This window comes from Papio anubis, chromosome 17 (genome assembly GCF_008728515.1).
Source record: "Papio anubis isolate 15944 chromosome 17, Panubis1.0, whole genome shotgun sequence".
NCBI classification, from domain to species: domain Eukaryota; kingdom Metazoa; phylum Chordata; class Mammalia; order Primates; family Cercopithecidae; genus Papio; species Papio anubis.
Genome location: NC_044992.1, coordinates 60,001,883 through 60,021,548, shown reverse-complemented (window position 1 = coordinate 60,021,548; position 19,666 = coordinate 60,001,883). Strand labels below are relative to the sequence as shown.

Below are 19,666 nucleotides of genomic sequence, written 5' to 3'. Positions count from 1 at the left end.
AAAAAAAAAAAAGAGAGAAAAGAAATGGAAAGGAACTATACCTGAAGCTTGTAATAGTTTGAAGGTAGCTCTACCTTTGAGAACCTAATTTTCCCCAGGCTATGATCCCCTTTCTTTGAAAAGCACCCACATGTATTTAACAGTAAACTTTGCATACAGTTTCAGATGTTCAGGAGCCCCGCAACCTATCTTGGATCTCAGGTTACACAGGTTAAGAATTCTTATTCATGCCAAAATATACAATCCAATGGTAGAATTTTAGGTTATTATTTTGATCTTTGTGGTATTCTGTTTTGCAAATTTTCTAAAATTAGTATTATTTCTGTAACTAGGAAAATACATTTTAAAGAGTTACCAGGAAGAAAAGAAAGAGAAATGGAAGAAAGAGGAAGGAAGGAAGGAAGGAAGGAAGGAAGGAAGGAAGGAAGGAAGGAAGGAAGGAAGGAGCGGGGGAGGGAGGGGAGAGAGAGGGAGAGAAAAAAGAAAGAGAGAAAGAGAAGAAGGAAGGAAGGAGAGAAGGAGGTAAGGGGAAAGGGAGAAAGTGGTGAAATGAATTAGTGAAAGAAAAGAGTGGAAGGAGGAAAGGGATGGGGTGGAATAGGGACAGCCACAGCCGAATGAAGTGGAAAGAGACGGAAGGAAACCTTGGTGCTTGAAAGATGGACAATGGAGTGGAGACCAGCCGGACGGGAATATGGAGAAATGGCCTCTACTAAAAACAAAATTCAGCTGATGTGGTGGCTTACGCCTGTAATCCCAGCTACTGGGAGGCTGAGGCAGGAGAATCTCCATCCTGAGGCGGAGGTTGCAGTGGACAAGATCACACCCATTGCACTCCAGCCTGGGTAACGAGCAAACTCCATCTCAAAAAAAAGAAAAGACCATCTTATTTATACATGTTTTTCTACATTTCTCCTGTATTTCAACAGTTTTGCTTTTAAAATATGTATTTTTTGCAGCCACAATCAGGAGATGCCTTCTGGGTGTCATACTTTGACCATTAACTTTAATTTTGAATTTATTCAAAGTTTTCTTATTTATCCAGTCTTTCCTCATATTCCCTTGTTTTTATGGATAAGCTTCCAATATTTCTACCTAAACTTGTTCAAGTTCTAAACATGAGTTTCTTCATAGTAGAAAAACAGTCAAGTGTTCCCTCATTTAAGAAACTTCATTAACACTAGTATTAGGGGCCTATCAGGTATTGATACTGACAAGCTTCCATCACCAAGTTGGACTTGGGTGGTTCGGTCCTGTTCTTATGGCCAGTAAGAAGTTAGGTGAGGAGGTGCTCCAATTATTCTGTCCAATAGAATTAAGAGAAAGGGAACCAGTGGGCACAGGAAGACAGCTGGACCTCTCACTGGGATACTGCAAAGGCTAACAGCCAGTCTAGGAACTTAGTCACAGTGGGCCCTCCTTGAGCCAGTTCCACTGTTCAGAGAGCTATGCCAAGCCCCTAAAAGACCTTAAAGGCTGACAAAACATTTGACTTTTCGGTAGAATCCTATCATTAAGTATATAAACAATCCAGTATGGTGATCTTATGTTTACTTGTATCTGACTGACAAGGGGAAAAAAAGAGAAGAGTACTAATAAATTTAGCCTAGACGGTAAAATATATCAAAACAAGGGTCTATGTAAGAACAAACAGAAATCTTTGGTGTTAAAAGGTTGGAGGCAGCCGGGTGCAGTGGCTCATGCCTCTAATCCCAGCCCTTTGGGAAGCTGAGGCAGGAGGATAGCTTGAGGCCAGGAATTTGAGACCAGCCTGGGCAACATAGCAAGACTTTGTTTCTTCAGTTACTATGGCTATTCCCAACAACAAAAAGTTTGGAATAGCTGTAATACTTATCTGGGATATATCTATTATGTAGGAATTAGTATCTATACTTTTCTTATGCCAGGCACTTAGCTGCCCCACCAAAACGTCTTTCACTGACATAATAAAGAGGCAGGATTTGAATTCAGACAGATCTGGCTCCTAGGCCGGGCGCGGTGGCTCACGCCTGTAATCCCAGCACTTTGGGAGGCCGAGGCGGGCGGATCACAAGGTCAGGAGATCGAGACCACGGTGAAACCCCGTCTCTACTAAAAATACAAAAAATTAGCCGGGCGCGGTTGTGGGCGCCTGTAGTCCCAGCTACTCGGGAGGCTGAGGCAGGAGAATGGCGTGAACCCGGGAGGCGGAGCTTGCAGTGAGCCGAGATTGCGCCACTGCCCCCAAGCCGGGAACAAAGAGCGAGACCCCGACAAAAAAAAAAAAAAAAAAAAAAAAACAGACAGATCTGGCTCCTAAATACTAGTCCATTTCACTGCACCATGCTACCTCCCACAACTAGGATGGGAAAAGACATTGACAATTGTGAAAAGCCTGGAATGCACGAACTGATCAGTTTAAGAGGGTTCGATGCATACACCTCCTACAATGTTATGAAACTGTCCCAAATATTTAGGAGGAACTGGGTGTTTACAGACACTAGAATTAGCTTTCAAACTATGCCAAAAACATGTCGTTTAACATTCAAGTGCTCAAAATTAAATTGTACTTCTGCCCTCAAAAAACCCTAGTTGATAGCTTGGGTGTTTCTTATCATCTTTATTAGCTGGGGTTATGAAACTTAAATGGGTGATGTTGCTGAAACACTTTTCTCTAACACTTTCCCATGGGGAGTTAGAGGGAGGCTGCATGATTTGGCCGGGTTTTGTTCATCACAAATTAGGTCAACAGCCCAATCCCAAAAGAAAGCACCATTAATGAAATGACATGTTTCAAGGGCTTTCCAAAATCAGTCCACCGGGTTTTCGCAAGCTCCAGCAAGGGTGGAGAGGGGTAAGGGGCAGCCAGGCCTTAATGGCCTTCTAAACTTGGGTCCTGTATCTGACAAGGTTTCCAATGGCTCATATGAACAAAACTGACTTTGCTGTTACTGCTGTTATGCAATTAAAGAAGCCAAATGCTGAAATAAAAATTTTACTTAACAACGAGGATTTACAATAACAAAAAATTATCCTGAGCTTTTTCTTCAGTGATGCAGCCACAGATGAGAGAAAAAAAAAATCAACATTAGGAAACAGAATGTTGATTTCCTTTGTTCTAAAAATAATCAAGTAGCTTATTTTTAGCCAAAATGCAATATAGCAATGAATCAATACTTTGTGAAATGTTTAACACTGATATCCAATCTTTTTTTTTTTTTTTTTTGAGGCGGAGTCTTGCTCTGCCGCCCAGGCTGGAGTACAGTGGCCGGATCTCAGCTCACTGCAAGCTCCGCCTCCCGGGTTCACTCCATTCTCCTGCCTCAGCCTCCCGAGTAGCTGGGACTACAGGCGCCTGCCACCTCACCCGGCTATTTTTTTGTATTTTTAGTAGAGACGGGGTTTCACCGTGTTAGCCAGGATGGTCTCGATCTCCTGACCTCGTGATCCGCTCATCTCGGCCTCCCAAAGTGCTGGGATTACAGGCTTGAGCCACCGCGCCCGGCCGATATCCAATCTTTTAATGTTACCCTTTTAAGATTATTTCAACAAGCAAAATAAGTGTTAGCAGTTTTTACTGTTAATTGCCAAATAGGTTTAGGAATATTACGTTTCCTCCCTTGCTTACAACAAAAACAAATACAAAAATGAAAGTTATAGGTAAAGATACATTATTTATCAGTGTTTTTTTTTTTTTTTTTTGAGACGGAGGCTTACTACTGTCACCAAGGCTGGAGTGCAGAGGCGCAATCTTGGCTCACTGCCACCTCCGCCTCCTGAGTTCAAGCTATTCTCCTGCCTCAGCCTCCCAAGTAGCTGGGATGACAGGCTCCCGGCACCATGCCTGTAATCCCAGCTAATTTTTTGTATTTTTAGTAGAGACAGGGTTTCGCCTGAGTGACAGAGACTCCATCTCAAAAAGAATAGTGTCTATCAACCTACACTGTACAGGAGGAGCCCTTGGGAATTGCATTTTTTAAAAAGACCCAAGGTGGACCCTCACGGCCCTCATCAACTAAACAGAACTGGGTACTTTCCCAGGTGAGGCCCATGTGCAGCCATGATTGACCTTGGAATCCCATTCAGCCTTGAAGTTTGGGAGGAATGAATTCTGCTTGTAGCTCCAGGAGAGATTTATGATTAAATTTAAGGTGTTTAGCTCATCTCCCCGGCCAAGGAGACTTAAGGAGACACTGGCTGAGGGTTTCTGGAAAATGTTATTCATTCTTCTGTAAAAACTGCAGCCAGGACTACTCTGGTTCATCACACCAGTTCGGATGGGTTACCTTTCACCAGAGACATTAAAGGCTCCAAATTAGAAAGCCACACACAGGCATGGTGAAGTAAAGAAAAGGGTGGACTTTAATGTTTATTTACAGGATGCTGCAAGATATGAAATTCCACATAGAAATAAGAAACCTAGTCAGAGGACAAGCTTCATACAGTATGTACAGTTGGAACTGTTCAAGTATAGTTTCAGTGTAAAAAGTGCTACAATAACAAACCACATTTAAAAAGAGTTCTTAGTAGAGAAACAATAAGACAAAATACCAAACATGGTACACCACAAATGTATGCCTCAGCTACGTGATCTAAAAGGTAAAGGTCCCAGGAGCCCCATCCTGAACTTGGAAGGTGTAGCCTTCAGAGGTAGTTTCCGGCACAACGTTTTGATCTTCCTCTTCCTGGAAATATATTATAAAAAGAATGTAAGTATTTCAAGCAGCAGCCTACCTAGAAGTCTATATTTAATCTCTGGGTCTTGATCTGCATATTATACCTTTAATCCTGCATGATATTCTAGTATTTGACATAGGGGAGGGAGAGTCTCTGAAACTTTGCCAATTCATGAGTGCCTGGGGAGTTGCAGGGACTGGGGATAAGAAATGCTACTACAGTGACAGAAACAGATTTTTTTCTTCCCCAACTGCCACTTTTCAATAGGAAAAGACTGTATTACGCCCAGAGCATAGTGGTGGGTTTGGCCTCCTTCTGTATCACCTCCTACAATGACACCCACTAACTTACCCTCCAGATATTCTAAGATTCTCAAGGCTGTTCATTTGAAACTAATCTGGTGACTTTTAAAATCTCAGTTTAAAAAGATTTTATTACCATCAAGCCAAACTAGAGGGGCAAATAAGTACATTATGTCCTATGCACACTGATATTTTACTATATTTAACAAAGATATGAGACTTATTTTAAAAAGTATGAGGGGAAAAAAAGGCTCATGGCCTTGACTTTAGATGTTTCCAAGTTGTTATTAATATTACCATCCATTACTCACCTCTACAGAGAAATACTTCTCAATTAAGCTTAACGAAGCCTTATACACAGACTCGTTTTCATGGTTTTGTAGAGCTTCAATTTTGTCTAAGCCGCCACATTCTTCAATCATTATACTAAGTTTCTCAGTTTCACCTAGTTTTTCAGCAGCCTTAAAAAAAAAAATTCCAAGTTTACTGGTGTATACTCTGAATGTTTTATTTTAATGAACAAAACAACATCGATAATTTGAATATAGATACATGTCAGGCAGAAATAATCACCTAACAGTTCCTTCAACAAACCTATCACTATCACAGTCCATTTTATATTTTGTTGAAATTCAATGTGATTGGATCTATACCTGCTTTTAGCACTACTTCAACTGGAGCCAAAGATCTTACAATCAATAGCTCTCAACCTTTTCTATGTATCAAAATCACGTGGGCAACTTTTAAAACACACTACATTCCAGTTCAACTGGTCTGCTATGGGAACAGGGGCTTATTGTTCTGTAAAAAATCCTTTATCATCACAAGGTGTAGTCAAGGTGTCAAAGGCAAAGATGGCCTATAGAGTGCTAAACTAAATGTCTGACCAGAATGTGTGTTGGTATTAAGGATTTACTGGACATACGGAACGGTATGTAGGTTAGTTTTCCTTTAAATTTTCAACTTTAAAGAGATACATAAATATCTATAGATGAAATAACAGATTTGCTTCAAAGTAACTTAGGGGATTAGATGAGGTGAAGAAGAAATACTGGCCACATATTGACAAATTATTTATACACAGTGACAAATACACCAGCATCCATTATTGTAGGCTCAACTTTTTTTTTTTAGACAAGAGTTTCACTCTTGTTGCCCAAGATGGAGTGCAATGACGCAAACTCAGCTCACTGCAACTTCCGCTTCCCGGGTTCAAGCGTTTCTCCTGCCTCAGCCTCCTAAGTAGCTGGAATTACAGGCACCTGCCACCACGCCCGGCTAATTTTTTGTATTTTTAGTAGAGACAGGGTTTCACTATGTTGGCCAGGCTGGTCTCAAACTCCTGACCTCGTGCTCTGCCCACCTCAGCCTCCCAAAGTGCTGGGATTACAGGTGTGAGCCACTGTGCCCAGCCTGTAGACTCAACTTCTATATGTAAAAATCTCTAGAATCTAAAGTTGATGAGTAGAACTTACCTACCACCAATCACTATGACAAAGTGCCATATGCTGGTATGCTTGGATCAATTAGGGATACAACCAGAAGAAAAATATAAGTTATTCAAATTTTTTCTGAGATAGTTTCACTCTTCCGGCCAGGCTGGAGTGAAGTGACATGATCTTGGCTCACTACAACCTCCACCCCCGGCCCAGGGTTCAAGTGATTCTCCTGCCTCAGCCTCCCAAGTAGCTGGGATTATAGGCGCCTGCCACCACACATGGCTAATTTTTGTATTTTTAGCAGAGATGGGGTTTCACCATGTTGGCCAGGCTGGTCTCGGACTCTTGACCTCAGGTGATCCACCTACCTCGGACTCTCAAAGTGCTGTGATTACAGGCATGAGACACCATGACTGGCCAAGTCATTCAAATTTAATTTCACCAAAATTCAGTATGAAATTGGGACATTAAATCAACTAAGTAAACAGATGTGATGAGTCCACATAAACGCCCGACTTCGATTCAGGTCCCATCATCCACTTGTCATCTCTTTCATCTTTGATAATGCCTGCCACATTTTTAATCAAAGGTGTGGCCCACCTAAACAGGCTTTCTGAATCTTTGGCTTACTAGTGAGTAAACTTACAACAGCTGCCCTCCCCCAGGTCTAAATAGTAAACTGATTATTATCAAGTTCAAATTCAAACAAAGCCACCTTGATAGGACTTACCTGAAAGATATTTGAAATGGCATCCAGGATAACCAGAATAATCTTGGTATCTTTTGCAGTTAAGAGGTTCATCAACGGTTCTATTATGCCACAGTGAACGAGGTACACAATCTGCTCAACTGTTCCACCACTAGTGTAGTTGGTCACGGCCCATACAGCTTCCTTTTGTGTCTTAAAATCTGCCTATTCAACATAAGGAAATGGTTTGATTTCAGAAAGTTGCAAGAATAAGATTCCAAGAGCACTTTTTCACAAAAACAATGACTGAAAGGACCACGGTTCCATCCAACTGTGAGTGAAAGGGGTTCCTGGGTATTTCTCAGCAAAGGACTCCAAGTAGAACCCAAGATTCTTGCACGTGAAGAAGCTTATCAAGCACAGTTTTCTATAAATACTAAAAATGACTTGATTAAATCCTAAGACTTCATTACCTTAGAGAGAACACTGACAAGGAATGGGACTAATCCATGATTCACAACTTGCTGTATCTGGTCCTGACGGCCAGCTGTGATGTTTGACATTGTCCATGTAGCTTCCTTCTGAATGTTAGTTTTGGGGTTGGTGAGCAGGCTGGGAAAGACAGCGAGTGCTCCTGCATCAATTACAACCTGAGTCTGTTCATCTGTACCAGTGACAATATTCCCTATGGCTCTTAGGGCAGGAGTCTGAAAAAAAAAAAAAAAAAAATGTTGACGCTGGTTTTTTCCCAGCACTTCAGAAATTCTGTACCCTAAAAGTTTTAACAAGAGGCCCATCATGGGTATGAAATAGGTAATACTTCAATATTAGTATCAATTGATAATGCTTTTTTTTTTTTTTGAGAGACAGGAGTCTTGCTCTTGTCACCCAGACTGGAGTGCAATGGCACGATCTCGACTCACTGCAGCCTCTGCCTCCTGGATTCAAGCAATTCTCCTGCCTTAGCCTCCCAAGTAGTTGGGATTACAGATGCCTGCCACGACATCCAGATAATTTCTATTTTTAGTAGAGATGGGCTTTCATCATGTTGGCCAGGCTGGTCTCTAACTCCTGACCTCAGGGGATCCACCCGCCTTGGTCTCCCAAAGTGCTGGGATTATACAGGCGTGAGCCACCGTACCCAGCCCTGATCATGCTTTTTATACTTATGTCCTAATCTACAAGTAAATAACTTACCACAATTGGCAATTCAGAAGCTCCTAGAAGCTTCACAAGTTGGGGCACAACTCCTGTTTTCACGACCATGTCAATTCGTTCATTCGGACCGTCAGTAAGGTAGGAAATAGCCCAGCAGGTATCTGCTAATACTTCTGGATCATCATGATGCAGGAGCCGAACTAAGGTAGGAAGAATCTGCTCAACAGCATCTATCGGGGGTGCAGGATTCTTGTTGCGGCAAAGATTTGAAAGTGTCCAGGTAAGATTACGTAAGTAGCCACACTAGGGGGATAAAAATAGGCAATGAGAGGTTCTGTCTTTTGAGAAGATGGGGGAAATGAGAATGAAGAAGTGAGTAACTTTATTCATGTTAGTAACTTACTGCTAAAGATGACATATCAGGAACTGCAAGGAGAGCCAACAGTGGGTCAACTGCACCATACTTAATAACCAAGTCTCGGAACACTGAGCCGTCACCTGAAAAAAAAGGCAAGATTAATTTTATTATCTTGTCCAACACCACCAACGTTCAGTGACTGATGCACCAGCAAAAACTCCCAAACGTACTTAGATGCCCCTCTGCTGCCTTTGTAAAGACGACACTTTCATTCCTAATAACGGCTTGAAAGCAAGCTCAAAACTTGACGAAGTCGTTACTACTTATAAGGCCTTTCTTTGAACTCATTACACTTAGATACATTCAGTCAAAAGAACTTCAAGTCCAAGTACCTGCAATGTTTCCTAGAGCCCAGACGGCTTGTTCACTGATGTGAGCATGGGGAGATGCCAACAGAGAGATGAATGCTGGGATGGCACCTCCATCTACCACAGCCTTGGTCTGTTCTGATGTCCCAGAAGCAATGTTAGTGAGTGCCCAAGCAGACTCAAACTGAATGGGACTACAATCAGTTCTGCCCAAGAAGGACACAAATTTTGGAATCAAACCAGCCCGGATTATGTTGTCTATGGGGGGCTGTTTTTCTCTAGAAAGTAGTTTCCTAAAGGGGAACAAAAAGAGAAATAAAAGTTGAAAGTGGTTAACAAAAGGAGTTTGTGTAAAAACCAATTTAAAATGCAATTCAACAGTTTAGAACTTCAGACAACCTTTTAAGTAAATCAGTAAATGCTGAGACATTCTGGAATCTAAGAGAAGCTGAACAGATTACCTGTATGGTGCTATATATGCGGTAAAATTAACTACCATTTTTCCAAAAATTAATGTAGATTACCCTCCTCTCCATCCCTGCAGAAATCTACAGATCTTGTCACTTTTTAAAAAAACTTTTGACGTTCTGACAGGGTTAGACTCCCATTGTTAACTGAATTTGTTCTCCCTGATAGTTGTGGTTAAGCACATTTTTATTTTTTGAGACGGAGTCTCGCTCTGTTGCCCAGGCTGGAGTGCAGTGGCCGGATCTCAGCTCACTGCAAGCTCCGCCTCCCGGGTTCACACCATTCTCTTGCCTCAGCCTCCCAAGTAGCTGGGACTACAGGCGGCCGCCACCTCGCCCGGCTAGTTTTTTGTATTTTTTAGTAGAGACAGGGTTTCACTGTGTTAGCCAGGATGCTCTCGATCTCCTGACCTCGTGATCCGCCCGTCTCGGCCTCCCAAAGTGCTGGGATTACAGGCTTGAGCCACTGCGCCCGGCTACATTTTGTTTTTTTGAGATGATCTCACTCCACCCAGGCTAGAGTGCAGTGCCATTATCACAGCTCACTGCAGCCTCCACCTCCTGGGCTCAAGTGATCCTCCCACCTCAGACTCTTTAGTAGCTGGGACAACAAGTGCGCACCACCACACTCAGGTAATTTTATTTGTTTTTTGAGACAGAGTCTTGCTCTGTCACCAGGCTGAAGTGCAGTGGCAAGATCTCAGCTCACTGCAACCTCCGCCTCCTGGGTTCAAGCAATTATCGTGCCTGGGTCTCTCCAGTACCTAAGATTACAGGCATGTGCCACCACACCCAACTAATAATTTTTTTTGTAGAAACGGGGTCTCACCATATTGCCCAGGCTGTTCTCAAACTCCTGGGCCCAAGTAACCCGCCCCCTAGCCTCCCAAAGGGCTGGGATTATAGGCATGAGCCACAGTGCCCAGCCTAGAACTTTTTAATGATAATTTACCATTGAAATTTGTTCTTCCGCACACTCTCAAGCTACAGAACTTATTAATCCTTTCTATCATATCATAAATATCTGTGTATGGTGGGAGGTAAAGGTCAAATTATACTGATCTCCTAAATGGATCTATCATTCTAAATGCATGTCTCAATCCCACTTACTATTTATTTCTTCCTTTCCCCGCCAGTGACCTGAAACATTACTTTGGTAAAAATTTTATGGGCAGGTGCAATGGCACACACCTATGATCCCAGCACTTCAGGAGGCTGAGGTGAGAGGATTGCTTGAACCCAGGCATTCGAGACCAGCCTGGGCAAAATAGCAAGGCCCCTCTCTCAAAAAAATTAATAAATACAAAATACTATTTGGCGTATGGCTGGCTGGCCTAATCTTTCCTTACACACTATCTGTCCCTTCCTGCCCCCACCCAAAAAAAAAAAAATCTAAAAACCTGAATTTCTTGGGCTACCCATGCTATTGCAGACAAGACTTACCTGGCAGCTTGAGTAGCTTGGAGCTGATTTTCCACATTGCTGCTATTTATGCCTTTGACAATGTCATCAACAGACCAATTTACAGTACCCTAGAAGTGAAATTTTGCACATTATCATTAAGCTTAAATACAAACAATAAAATCCACACTTACTTGTGTAAACATCATTAGGCTTATAGCCAGCTACTACATATTTAACCCTACATTTAATTTTGCCTGTTAAATATTCATTATTTTATATGTAGAACAGTTTCCAAACTCGGTGTCATGACTCACTAGAGTCTCAAGTTATGGAGTATCCAAGTGTTTTGTCGCTAAAATGGCAGCTTTGAACCATTTAAAAAATGAACTAGAAGGCCAGGCATGGTGGCTCACACCTGTAAGCCTAGCACTTTGGAAGGCTCAGGAGGGAGGATGGTTTGAGCTCGGGTGAGACGACCTCCCCACGACAAAAAAAAAAAAAAATCCAGGCATGGTGGTGTCTGCCTCTCGCCATACAAGACCAAAGATTATTTCTACATTAGTCTCAATAACTTGCATTCAGATATACTTTCAGGGAGAAAGACATGAAGTTATAGGCAACGTTCTGAGGATTTTCTTTTTTTGAGATGGAGTTTCACTTGTTCCCCAGGCTAGAGTGCAGAGCCACGATCTTGGCTCACCACAACCTCCACCTCCTGGGTTCAAGTGATTCTCCTGCCTCAGCCTCCCGAGTAGCGGGGATTACAGGCATGCGCCACCACGCCCAACTAATTTTTTTTGTATTTTTAGTAGAGACAGGGTTTCTCCATGTTGCTCAGGCTGGTCTTGAACTGCCAACCTCAGGTGATCCGCCCGCCTGGGCCTCCCAAAGTGCTAGGATTACAGGTGTGACCCACCACGCCTGGCCGAGGATTTTCATATCTAATTTTATAATCTGTGTATTTCCATGGTTGAGTGTTGTTGCAAATATAAATGTTTTATGTTCAGCTGGGCGAAGTGGCTCATGCCTGTAATCCCAGCACTTTGGGAGGCCGAGGTGGGTAGATCACCTGAGGTCAGGAGTTCAAGACCAGATTGGGAAACATGGTGAATCCCCATGTCTACTAAAAATGCAAAAATTAGCTAGACATGGTGATGATCCCCTGTAATCCTAGCTACTTGGGAGGTTGAGGCAGGAGGGTCACTTGAACCCAGGAGATGGAGGCTGCAGTCAGCCAGAGATCGCACCACTGCACTCCAGCCTGAGTAACAGCTCAAGACCCATTCCCCGACCCCCATCAAAAAAAAAAAAAAAAAATTTATGTTGTGAATCACAGTAGAAAGGTTTGAGAACCAGTGCTACCTGTAATTTAAAAAGACAGTATCCCTGTCTTTCCAGGAGCCTGACGCCTCACAGAGGAAATGTGACAAGCAGACAAACAGCGTAAAACAAGTGGTAAATAGATGGGCTACACAGCATTTACTCCCCATTTTGGGTGCAGAACCAAGGTGCTAGAGAATCCTGAGAAAGAAGTGTCTTTCCTGCTAGGCTAAGGAGTGCTATAAGGAGAAGATGAGCTTTGAGTATTAGTACCCTAGATATAGAACATAGGTAGTATTCAATAAAAAAAAAAAAAAAGATAAATGTGGAGTGCTAAAGGAAGCATAATGTGGCTGCGCGTGGTGGCTCACACCTGTAATCTCAGAACTTTGGGAGGCCAAGGCAGGCAGATCACCTGAGGTCAGGGTTCGAGACCAGCCTGACCAACATTGCGAAACCCCGTCTCTACTGGAAAAAAACAAAAATTAGCTGGGCATGGTGGCACATGCCTGTAATCCCAACTACTCCGGAGGTTGAGGCACGAGTATCACTTGAATCCAGGAGGTGGATGTTGTGGTGAGCCAAGATGGTGCCTTGCACTCCTGCCTGGGCAACAAAGCAAGGCTTCATCTTAAGAAAAAAAAAAAAAAAAGGACGCATATTGTGAGAAAAAGATGTAGGAAAGTGCCAGATGAAAGATAAATTGGAAAATCTAAGATAGGTCTACTTTATGGAAGGCCTTCATGGAGCAGGGATTTTTATTTTTACAGACAGGGTCTCACTGTCACCCAGCAAGAGTACAGTAGTGCAATCACAGCTCGCTGCAACCTCAAAATCCTGGCAGGTGATCCTTCTGTCTCAGCCCCCTGAATACCTAGGACTAAAGGCCAATGCCACCATGCCCAGCTAACTTTATTTTTTATAGAGACAAGGTCTTGCTACGTTGCCTAGGCTGGGCTCAAACTCCCGGCCTCCAGTGATCCTCCCATTTCAGCTTCCCAAAGCGTTGGCATGAACAGGCATGAACCACCATGCCCAGCTGGAATATGAATTTTTTTATTTTTATTTTTTTCCTGGATTGTTGCCCAGGCTGGAGTGCAATGGGACGATCTTGGCTCACTGCAACCTCCACCTAACAGGTTCAAGCAATTTGGAGGATGGATTTTGAGGAAAGAAAACACATGTCTAAGGCAGTACTTTAGGAAAAATTTCAGGAAAATAATATATGGCACAGAAAGGAGGAAATGATAACTTAGGAGGCTACCGTAAATATTTCAGAAGGAAAGTCCTGAACAAAGCTGGTGACAAATACAAAAAAAGAGAGAATACCAAAAAAGGCAGAAATAAACCAAAAACGGGAAGGGCCTGGTGGCTCATGCCTGTAATCCCAGCACTTTGGGAGGCCAAGGCAGGCATATCACGAGGTCAGGAGTTCAAGACTAGCATGGCCAACATGGTGAAACCCTGCCTCTACTAAAAATATAAAAACAGACCGGGCAGTGGCTCACACCTGTGATCCCAGCACTTTGGGAGGCCGAGGCGGGTGGATCACGAGGTCAGGAGATCAAGACCTTCCTGGTTAACACGATGAAACCCCGTCTCTACTAAAAATACAAAAAAATTAGCTGGGCGGGATGGTAGGTGCCTGTAGTCCCAGCTACTTGGGAGGCTGAGGCAAGAGAATGGCGTGAACCTGGGAGGTGGAGCTTGCAGTGAGCTGAGATCGTATCACTGTACTCCAGCCTGGGCGACAGAGGGAAACTCAAAAAAACAAAACAACAAAAAAATACAAAAACTAGTCAAGCATGGTGGTGCGTGCCCGTAATCCCAGCTACTCAGGAGGCTGTGGCAGGAGAATTGCTTGAACCCAGGAGGCAGAGGTTGCTGTGAGCCAAGATTGTGCCACTGCACTCCAGCCTGAGCAACAAAGCGAGACCCCGTCTAGGGGAAAAAAAAAAAAAAAAAAAGAATAAACCAGAAACTGGTTGGCTCTGGACACAGTGGTCAGGTCAAGGTACCCAGTTAGCAGCTAGAAATGCAGGGAAGTCTGAAGGAAGGTCAGAGCTAAAGGAAGATCCTAAATCAGCTTCAGTGGATTATGGAAGGCAGGAAAGAAGACAGTTACTAATTGGGAACAGAGAAAAAGATCTTCACAGATAGTTACAACCTAAGGCTAAAAATGTTAAGTTTACTTGAATTTCTAAGAAAAGTTCCTACTGATTTTCTGGATTTCACGTAACTCATAAACCAAAATACGTTTTTTACCTGATTGTTGCGGTTTTCCTGCAGCGGAGAAGTAGCATCATCAGGAAATGAGCTTACGTTTCTCCTCTTCAGCATCTGGTCATCCTTCTTAGCTTTCCTCAGCTCCACATTGACCTCTATTCTGCGACGCCTCATTTCCTTGAGAAAAGATAACATGCCGTTTCACCTATCACATCAGTTTTTGTTGCTAAGTGAGGGTATTTTTAAAAAGATCCCTAAGTTTTCACCCCTTTCCAAATGTCCTCCCATTTAAACACCACCACAGGAAAGCAACAGAAGGTACTCACTGTACTGTCTTTTCCCTTGTTCTTGAATCTGTGAAGACGGGCAGCTGGTGTATTAGCATTCTCGTTGCTGGACATGGTTATGAGACAAAGGGAGAAAGCTAAAAGATGGGCGAAGAGAAAAATATTTCCTTTATCGTTTTCCTTTGTCAATAATAGTACCAAATAAGAATTGAATTATCAAGCATCTACTTAATCCACACCTGTATACTAGAGGGGGGATCATCATGTTTTCAGCACTATGAAATAGCTTTACCCAAAGGGGAACTGTCCCCCTTCCCTCTGAAGGGCTGAGACTTCCTGGAGAGGGCTGTCCATCAGAAATAGAATGCAAGCTATATAAATTGAAACTTCCTAGTAGCCATACTTTTTAAAAGGCGAAAAGAAACAAGTGAAACTAATTTCAATAATTTATTTTACTTAACCCAACATATCCAAATAGTATTTCAACATATATATTTCAATATATAAAATAACTGACATCTTTTACATTCTTTTTCCATACTCCATCTTTGAAGTCTTTTGTGTACTTTAAGCTTACAGCGTATTTCAATTTGGACTAGCCACGTGTGTCCACCGTTTCTGACAGCCTGGCTCGATACTCCAGAGTCCCTAATAGTTAATCCAAGGCAAAGTAGGGGAACCAAGTTAACTTACAGCTAAAAATTATGTGCCAGGGCAATAAATTCAGATTCTCAGGAGGCTCGCACTACTTTACTGTCTTTACTTGGCCAAAATAGGTGCAGATTCGAAAACTAAATAAAAATTTGCTTCATCATTACATTATGGTCAACATTAAAAATGCAGTGCCGCATGTCGCATATTTGATTTGCATTTCCAGAGACTAGGAGCGAATGCACTTAATTAGGACGACATCAGCTGTGCGTCATTCAGAAGACGACAAAAGTCAAAGCCCTCCTTACAATTTGCTATCTTTGCTTTCATTACGCTCGCCTACGACTTGGTGGCACAGCCACCCCGGGGCCAAAGTGTCAGAGACGGTGCTCCCAACTGCCACCCCCAGCCCCTGCCCCTGCCCCTACGTCGGGGAAGATGCAACGAGAAAGGGGGAAGCGAGGCCAGGGCCGCCACGAGCCCTCCCGGGACATTCGCCCTCAGGCCTGGCTCGCTCCGATTCTCCCGGCCGCGACGCGTTATGGTCTCCGCTGCCGTTTGAAGAGCGTCGGCGCCCTAAACCCGCAGACCTCGCGAAACTCAGCCGCCTGGTCAATGAACCAGTCGCCCGCGAGGCCTAGACAACGCGGGAGGCTGAGCCAGGCTCGGCGTGGACCCGGGGCCTCCTTCCCCCCACCCAAAGGCGAACGCCGCCCGCGGGCAAACCGTTAGCGCTCGGGCCGAGCCGCTGCCTGAGTCTGTACCTGCGAAGCGGGCCCGGGCTTCCACGGGAGGCGATGCGGGGAATCAGCGGCTGTGGGACGGCTGCGCTCAAAGGGTCCACCTCGACTCAGCTCAAAGACCGTGTGGCTCGTGCAGCCGGCCGGCGCGATTTAAATTTCCCGGTGACTCCGCATTCCGATTGGCTGGTTCGAGCCCAAGCTGTGTGCCCATTGGTGGATTTGAAAAACACGTTGAGAGGGGAGGGAGTCATAGGGCTTAGGGGCGAGTGGGAGGGGGGAAAAAAAAAAAAAAAAGGAGGATGGCATCGCGAGATGAGGAAGCGGACGGGCGGTTCCCGAGCGCCTGGTCGGGCGGAGCGGGAGGACTCCAGATCCCGTCAAGCAACGCGAAGGGGCGGTCCCTGGGCCGTTCGTGTTTCCACTGGGTTGAAGCGCGCATGGTCCCTGGGCGTTTTCCTGGGCGACAGCCTTAAACAAATACCGCAAAATGATTCTCAAAGTCATTATTTTAAAAAAACTTTGTTGTTGATCTTCATGAAAATTAAAAAATGATAATTAGTAAATAAGTAATCTTTATAGAAAGACATATTGCTTTGCATTTTTTTCCTGTTACGATATCCGAAGAACTTGGCAGGGGTTTCTGGCCACTATGGGAGGGAAGATTTATGTTATATTTTTTAGTTTAGTTTTTTTTTTTCAATTGCGTCCTAAAAGACTGTATAGAAGCCGCAAATATGGTAACAAAACGTTTCTTATTCCTGTTTCTCCAAACACTCAAGTTTTGTATTTTTAAATAATTTCAAATGCAGCAGAATTGCAAATCCTTATCCAGATTTGCCAAATGTTAACATTTTGCCACATTTGCTACTGCTGTCTCTATACATATATATGTATACCTATGCACATGTGTACCTATGTGTGATTTCAATATGTTACTTTTTGAAACATTTGAGAGTTTGAGAATCATGTCCTTTTTCCTCTGTTTCACGGTGTATCTCCTAAGAAAAGACATTCTCTTACATAACCACACTGCAGTCGTCAAATTGAGAAAAACTGAAATTTCATGCTGTTGTTTAGTATGTAGTCTGTGTTCAAGTTTTGTCAATTGTTCCAGTAACATTCTATGCTCGTTACACATTTCTGAATTTTGCATTTTTTGCCATATGCTCAAACGAAGAAACAAAACAAAGATGGTCAACAGAGCATCAGGATTATGGGCCATTTTTGTTTCTGCAATTTTTTTGTGTTCTAAAAGATTACATTTTAGAAAAGTTGTCATGGTTTATTTCTTACTATAAATAAATTCAAACACCAAATTTGTCCATTCTTGCAGTCATTAATGCCAGCCTCATTCATTGTATAGCAGCCAGAGTTCATAAAGGGTTGCACCTACTCTTAATCAGCATAATCCCATCCCCCTAAATGCAAGAATGTGGAAGGAATTCACCCCTAAACCAATCACTGTGAGGCATTCTCTCAGCTACTGAGAATGGTTCAGGGGCAGGCACATGACCTAAATTCATCCAGTTGGACAGCCTGTGCCTTTTGTTTACTGGTTGGAGGTAGGAAAGCAGCCTCTGTTCTTCTGAACTGAGGGATGTGAGTCCTAGAAATCTGAATAAGAAAACTGTAGGGAGGGCCGGGCGCGGTGGCTCAAGCCTGTAATCCCAGCACTTTGGGAGGCCGAGACGTGCGGATCACAAGGTGAGGAGATCGAGACCATCCTGGCTAACACGGTGAAACCCCGTCTCTACTAAAAAATACAAAAACTAGCCGGGCGAGGTGGCGGGCGCCTGTAGTCCCAGCTACTCGGGAGGCTGACGCAGGAGAATAGCGTGAACCCGGGAGGCGGAGCTTGCAGTGAGCTGAGATCTGGCCACTGCATTCCAGCCTGGGTGACAGAGCGAGACTCCGTCTCAAAAAAAAAAAAAAACAAAAACAACAACAAAAAAAAAAAAAGAAGGAAAACTGTAGGGAAACCTTGAGAGGTCTGACCCGCTCTATCTCTGAAGGTTTGCAATTATGAGATCCGATACACATTTCTTTTGTATTGTCAAGTTGAGTTTCTTCTCTTTTTTTTTTTCTCTTTTTTTTTTCTTGTCTTTGATACAGGGTCTGGCTCTGTCACCCAGGCTGGAGTGGAGTGGCACGATCTTGGCTCACTGCGACCTCTGCCTCCTGAGCTGAAGCCATCCTCCCACCTCAGCCTCCCAAATAGCTGGGACTACAGGTACATACCACCACGTCCAGCTAATTTTTGTATTTTTTGTAAAGACAGGGTTTCACTATTTTGCCCAAGCTGGTCTTGAACTCCTGAGCTCAAGCAATCCACCCACCTTCGCCTCCCAAAGTGCTGGGATTACAGGCCTGAGCCACCATACCAAGCCAAGTTGAGTTTCTTTTGCTTGAAAATACTGACTACTATGTGTCCAGAAGTGTTCTGAATGTTTACCATGTATTAATACACTTGATCTTCACAACTGTGAGGTAGTACTGTTATTTGCTCTATTTCACAAAAGAGAGCACTGAATCACAAGTGTTTATGTAACTTGTCCAGGGTCACACAGCCAGTACATGGCAAAGACAGGATTCAGCCATAACAGATCCTGGTTCCAGGATCTGTATTCTGAACCGCTATTCTGTACTTGCACCTAAAAACAACCTGAAACAGAAGTATAATGCCCAAAATTGCCTTTGAAAGATACGATATAGTCGGGCGCGGTGGCTCACACCTGTAATCCTAGCACTTTGGGAGGATGAGATGGGCAGATCACCTGAGGTCAGGAGTTCGAGACCAGCCTGGCCAACATAGGGAAACCTCGTCTCTACTAAAAATACAAAAAATTAGCTGGGCGTGGTGGCGGTTGCCTGTAACCCCAGCTACTTGGGAGGCTGAGGCAGGAGAATCGCTTGAACCTGGGACGCAGAGGTTGCAGTGAGCCGAGATTGCGCCATTGCACTCCAGCCTGGGCAACAATAGCAAAACTCCATTTTGAAAAAAAAAGACTAGCCTATCCAACGTGGCAAAACCCTGTCTTTACTAAAAATACAAAAGACTAGCCTGTCCAACATGGTAAAACCCTGTCTCTACTAAAAATACAAAAAATTAGGCAGGCGTGGTAGCACACACCTGTGGTCCCAGCTTCTCGGGAGGCTGAGGTACAAGAATCGCTTAAACCTGGGAGGTAGAGGTTGCGGTGAGCCAAGATGACACCACTGCACTACAACCCAGGTGACAGTGTAAGACTCCGTCGCAAAAAAAAAAAAAAAAAAAAAAAAGGAAAAGACCTATCATTTACAACCAAGTTTTAGCTGATGTATTAGTCCACTAGCATAGTCTGCTTAGGTTACCATAACAAAGTACTACAGGCTGGAAGGCTTCAATAACAAACATTTATTTTTCTTACATTTCTGGATCACAAAATCTGAAATAAGGGTGCCAGAGTGGTCAGTTTCCAGGAAGGGCCCCCTGTTTGGAGTCCAGATGACCATCGTCTCATTGTGTGCTAGCACGATCTCTTCATTTCAGCACAGAGGAGGGATAGTGAAAGCTCTCTGGTGTCTCTTCTTTTTTTTTCTTTTTTTTTTTTTTTCTTTTT

At 43.5% G+C, this 19,666-nt stretch overlaps 1 protein-coding gene across 4 annotated transcripts; it reads right to left on the bottom strand.

Annotated features, from left to right (window-relative positions):
* Positions 1-4,318: 4,318 nt before the first annotated feature.
* KPNA2 (karyopherin subunit alpha 2) lies at positions 4,319-16,395 on the bottom strand. Of its 4 annotated transcripts, none has more exons than XM_031657157.1 (11): positions 16,089-16,395; positions 14,713-14,810; positions 14,426-14,563; positions 10,880-10,968; positions 8,994-9,262; positions 8,647-8,741; positions 8,283-8,546; positions 7,559-7,792; positions 7,128-7,310; positions 5,270-5,419; positions 4,319-4,664 (listed from the first exon to the last, which is right to left on the bottom strand). In XM_031657157.1, the coding sequence occupies exons 2-11, from the start codon at positions 14,785-14,787 to the stop codon at positions 4,572-4,574; spliced, it is 1,590 nt and encodes a 529-aa protein (XP_031513017.1). In that variant the 5' UTR covers positions 14,788-14,810; positions 16,089-16,395; the 3' UTR covers positions 4,319-4,571. The 4 variants fall into 4 exon arrangements, with proteins under 4 accessions (XP_031513017.1, XP_031513020.1, XP_031513019.1 ...); XM_031657160.1 differs by having other exon boundaries at positions 14,713-14,779; positions 16,089-16,203; XM_031657159.1 differs by lacking the exon at positions 16,089-16,395 and adding an exon at positions 15,367-15,965.
* Between the last annotated feature and the right edge of the window lie 3,271 nt (positions 16,396-19,666).

Excerpts from the sequence above, each read along its gene's own strand:
- KPNA2 (XM_031657157.1), bottom strand. The coding sequence starts at position 14,787 with ATGTCCAGCAACGAGAATGCTAATACACCAGCTGCCCGTCTTCACAGA. Across the intron at positions 8,547-8,646 it reads CTGATATGTCATCTTTAGCA|TGTGGCTACTTACGTAATCT; the intron begins GTAAGTTACTAA and ends TTATCCCCCTAG. Across the intron at positions 7,793-8,282 it reads CTTCTGAATTGCCAATTGTG|ACTCCTGCCCTAAGAGCCAT; the intron begins GTAAGTTATTTA and ends TTTTTTTTTCAG.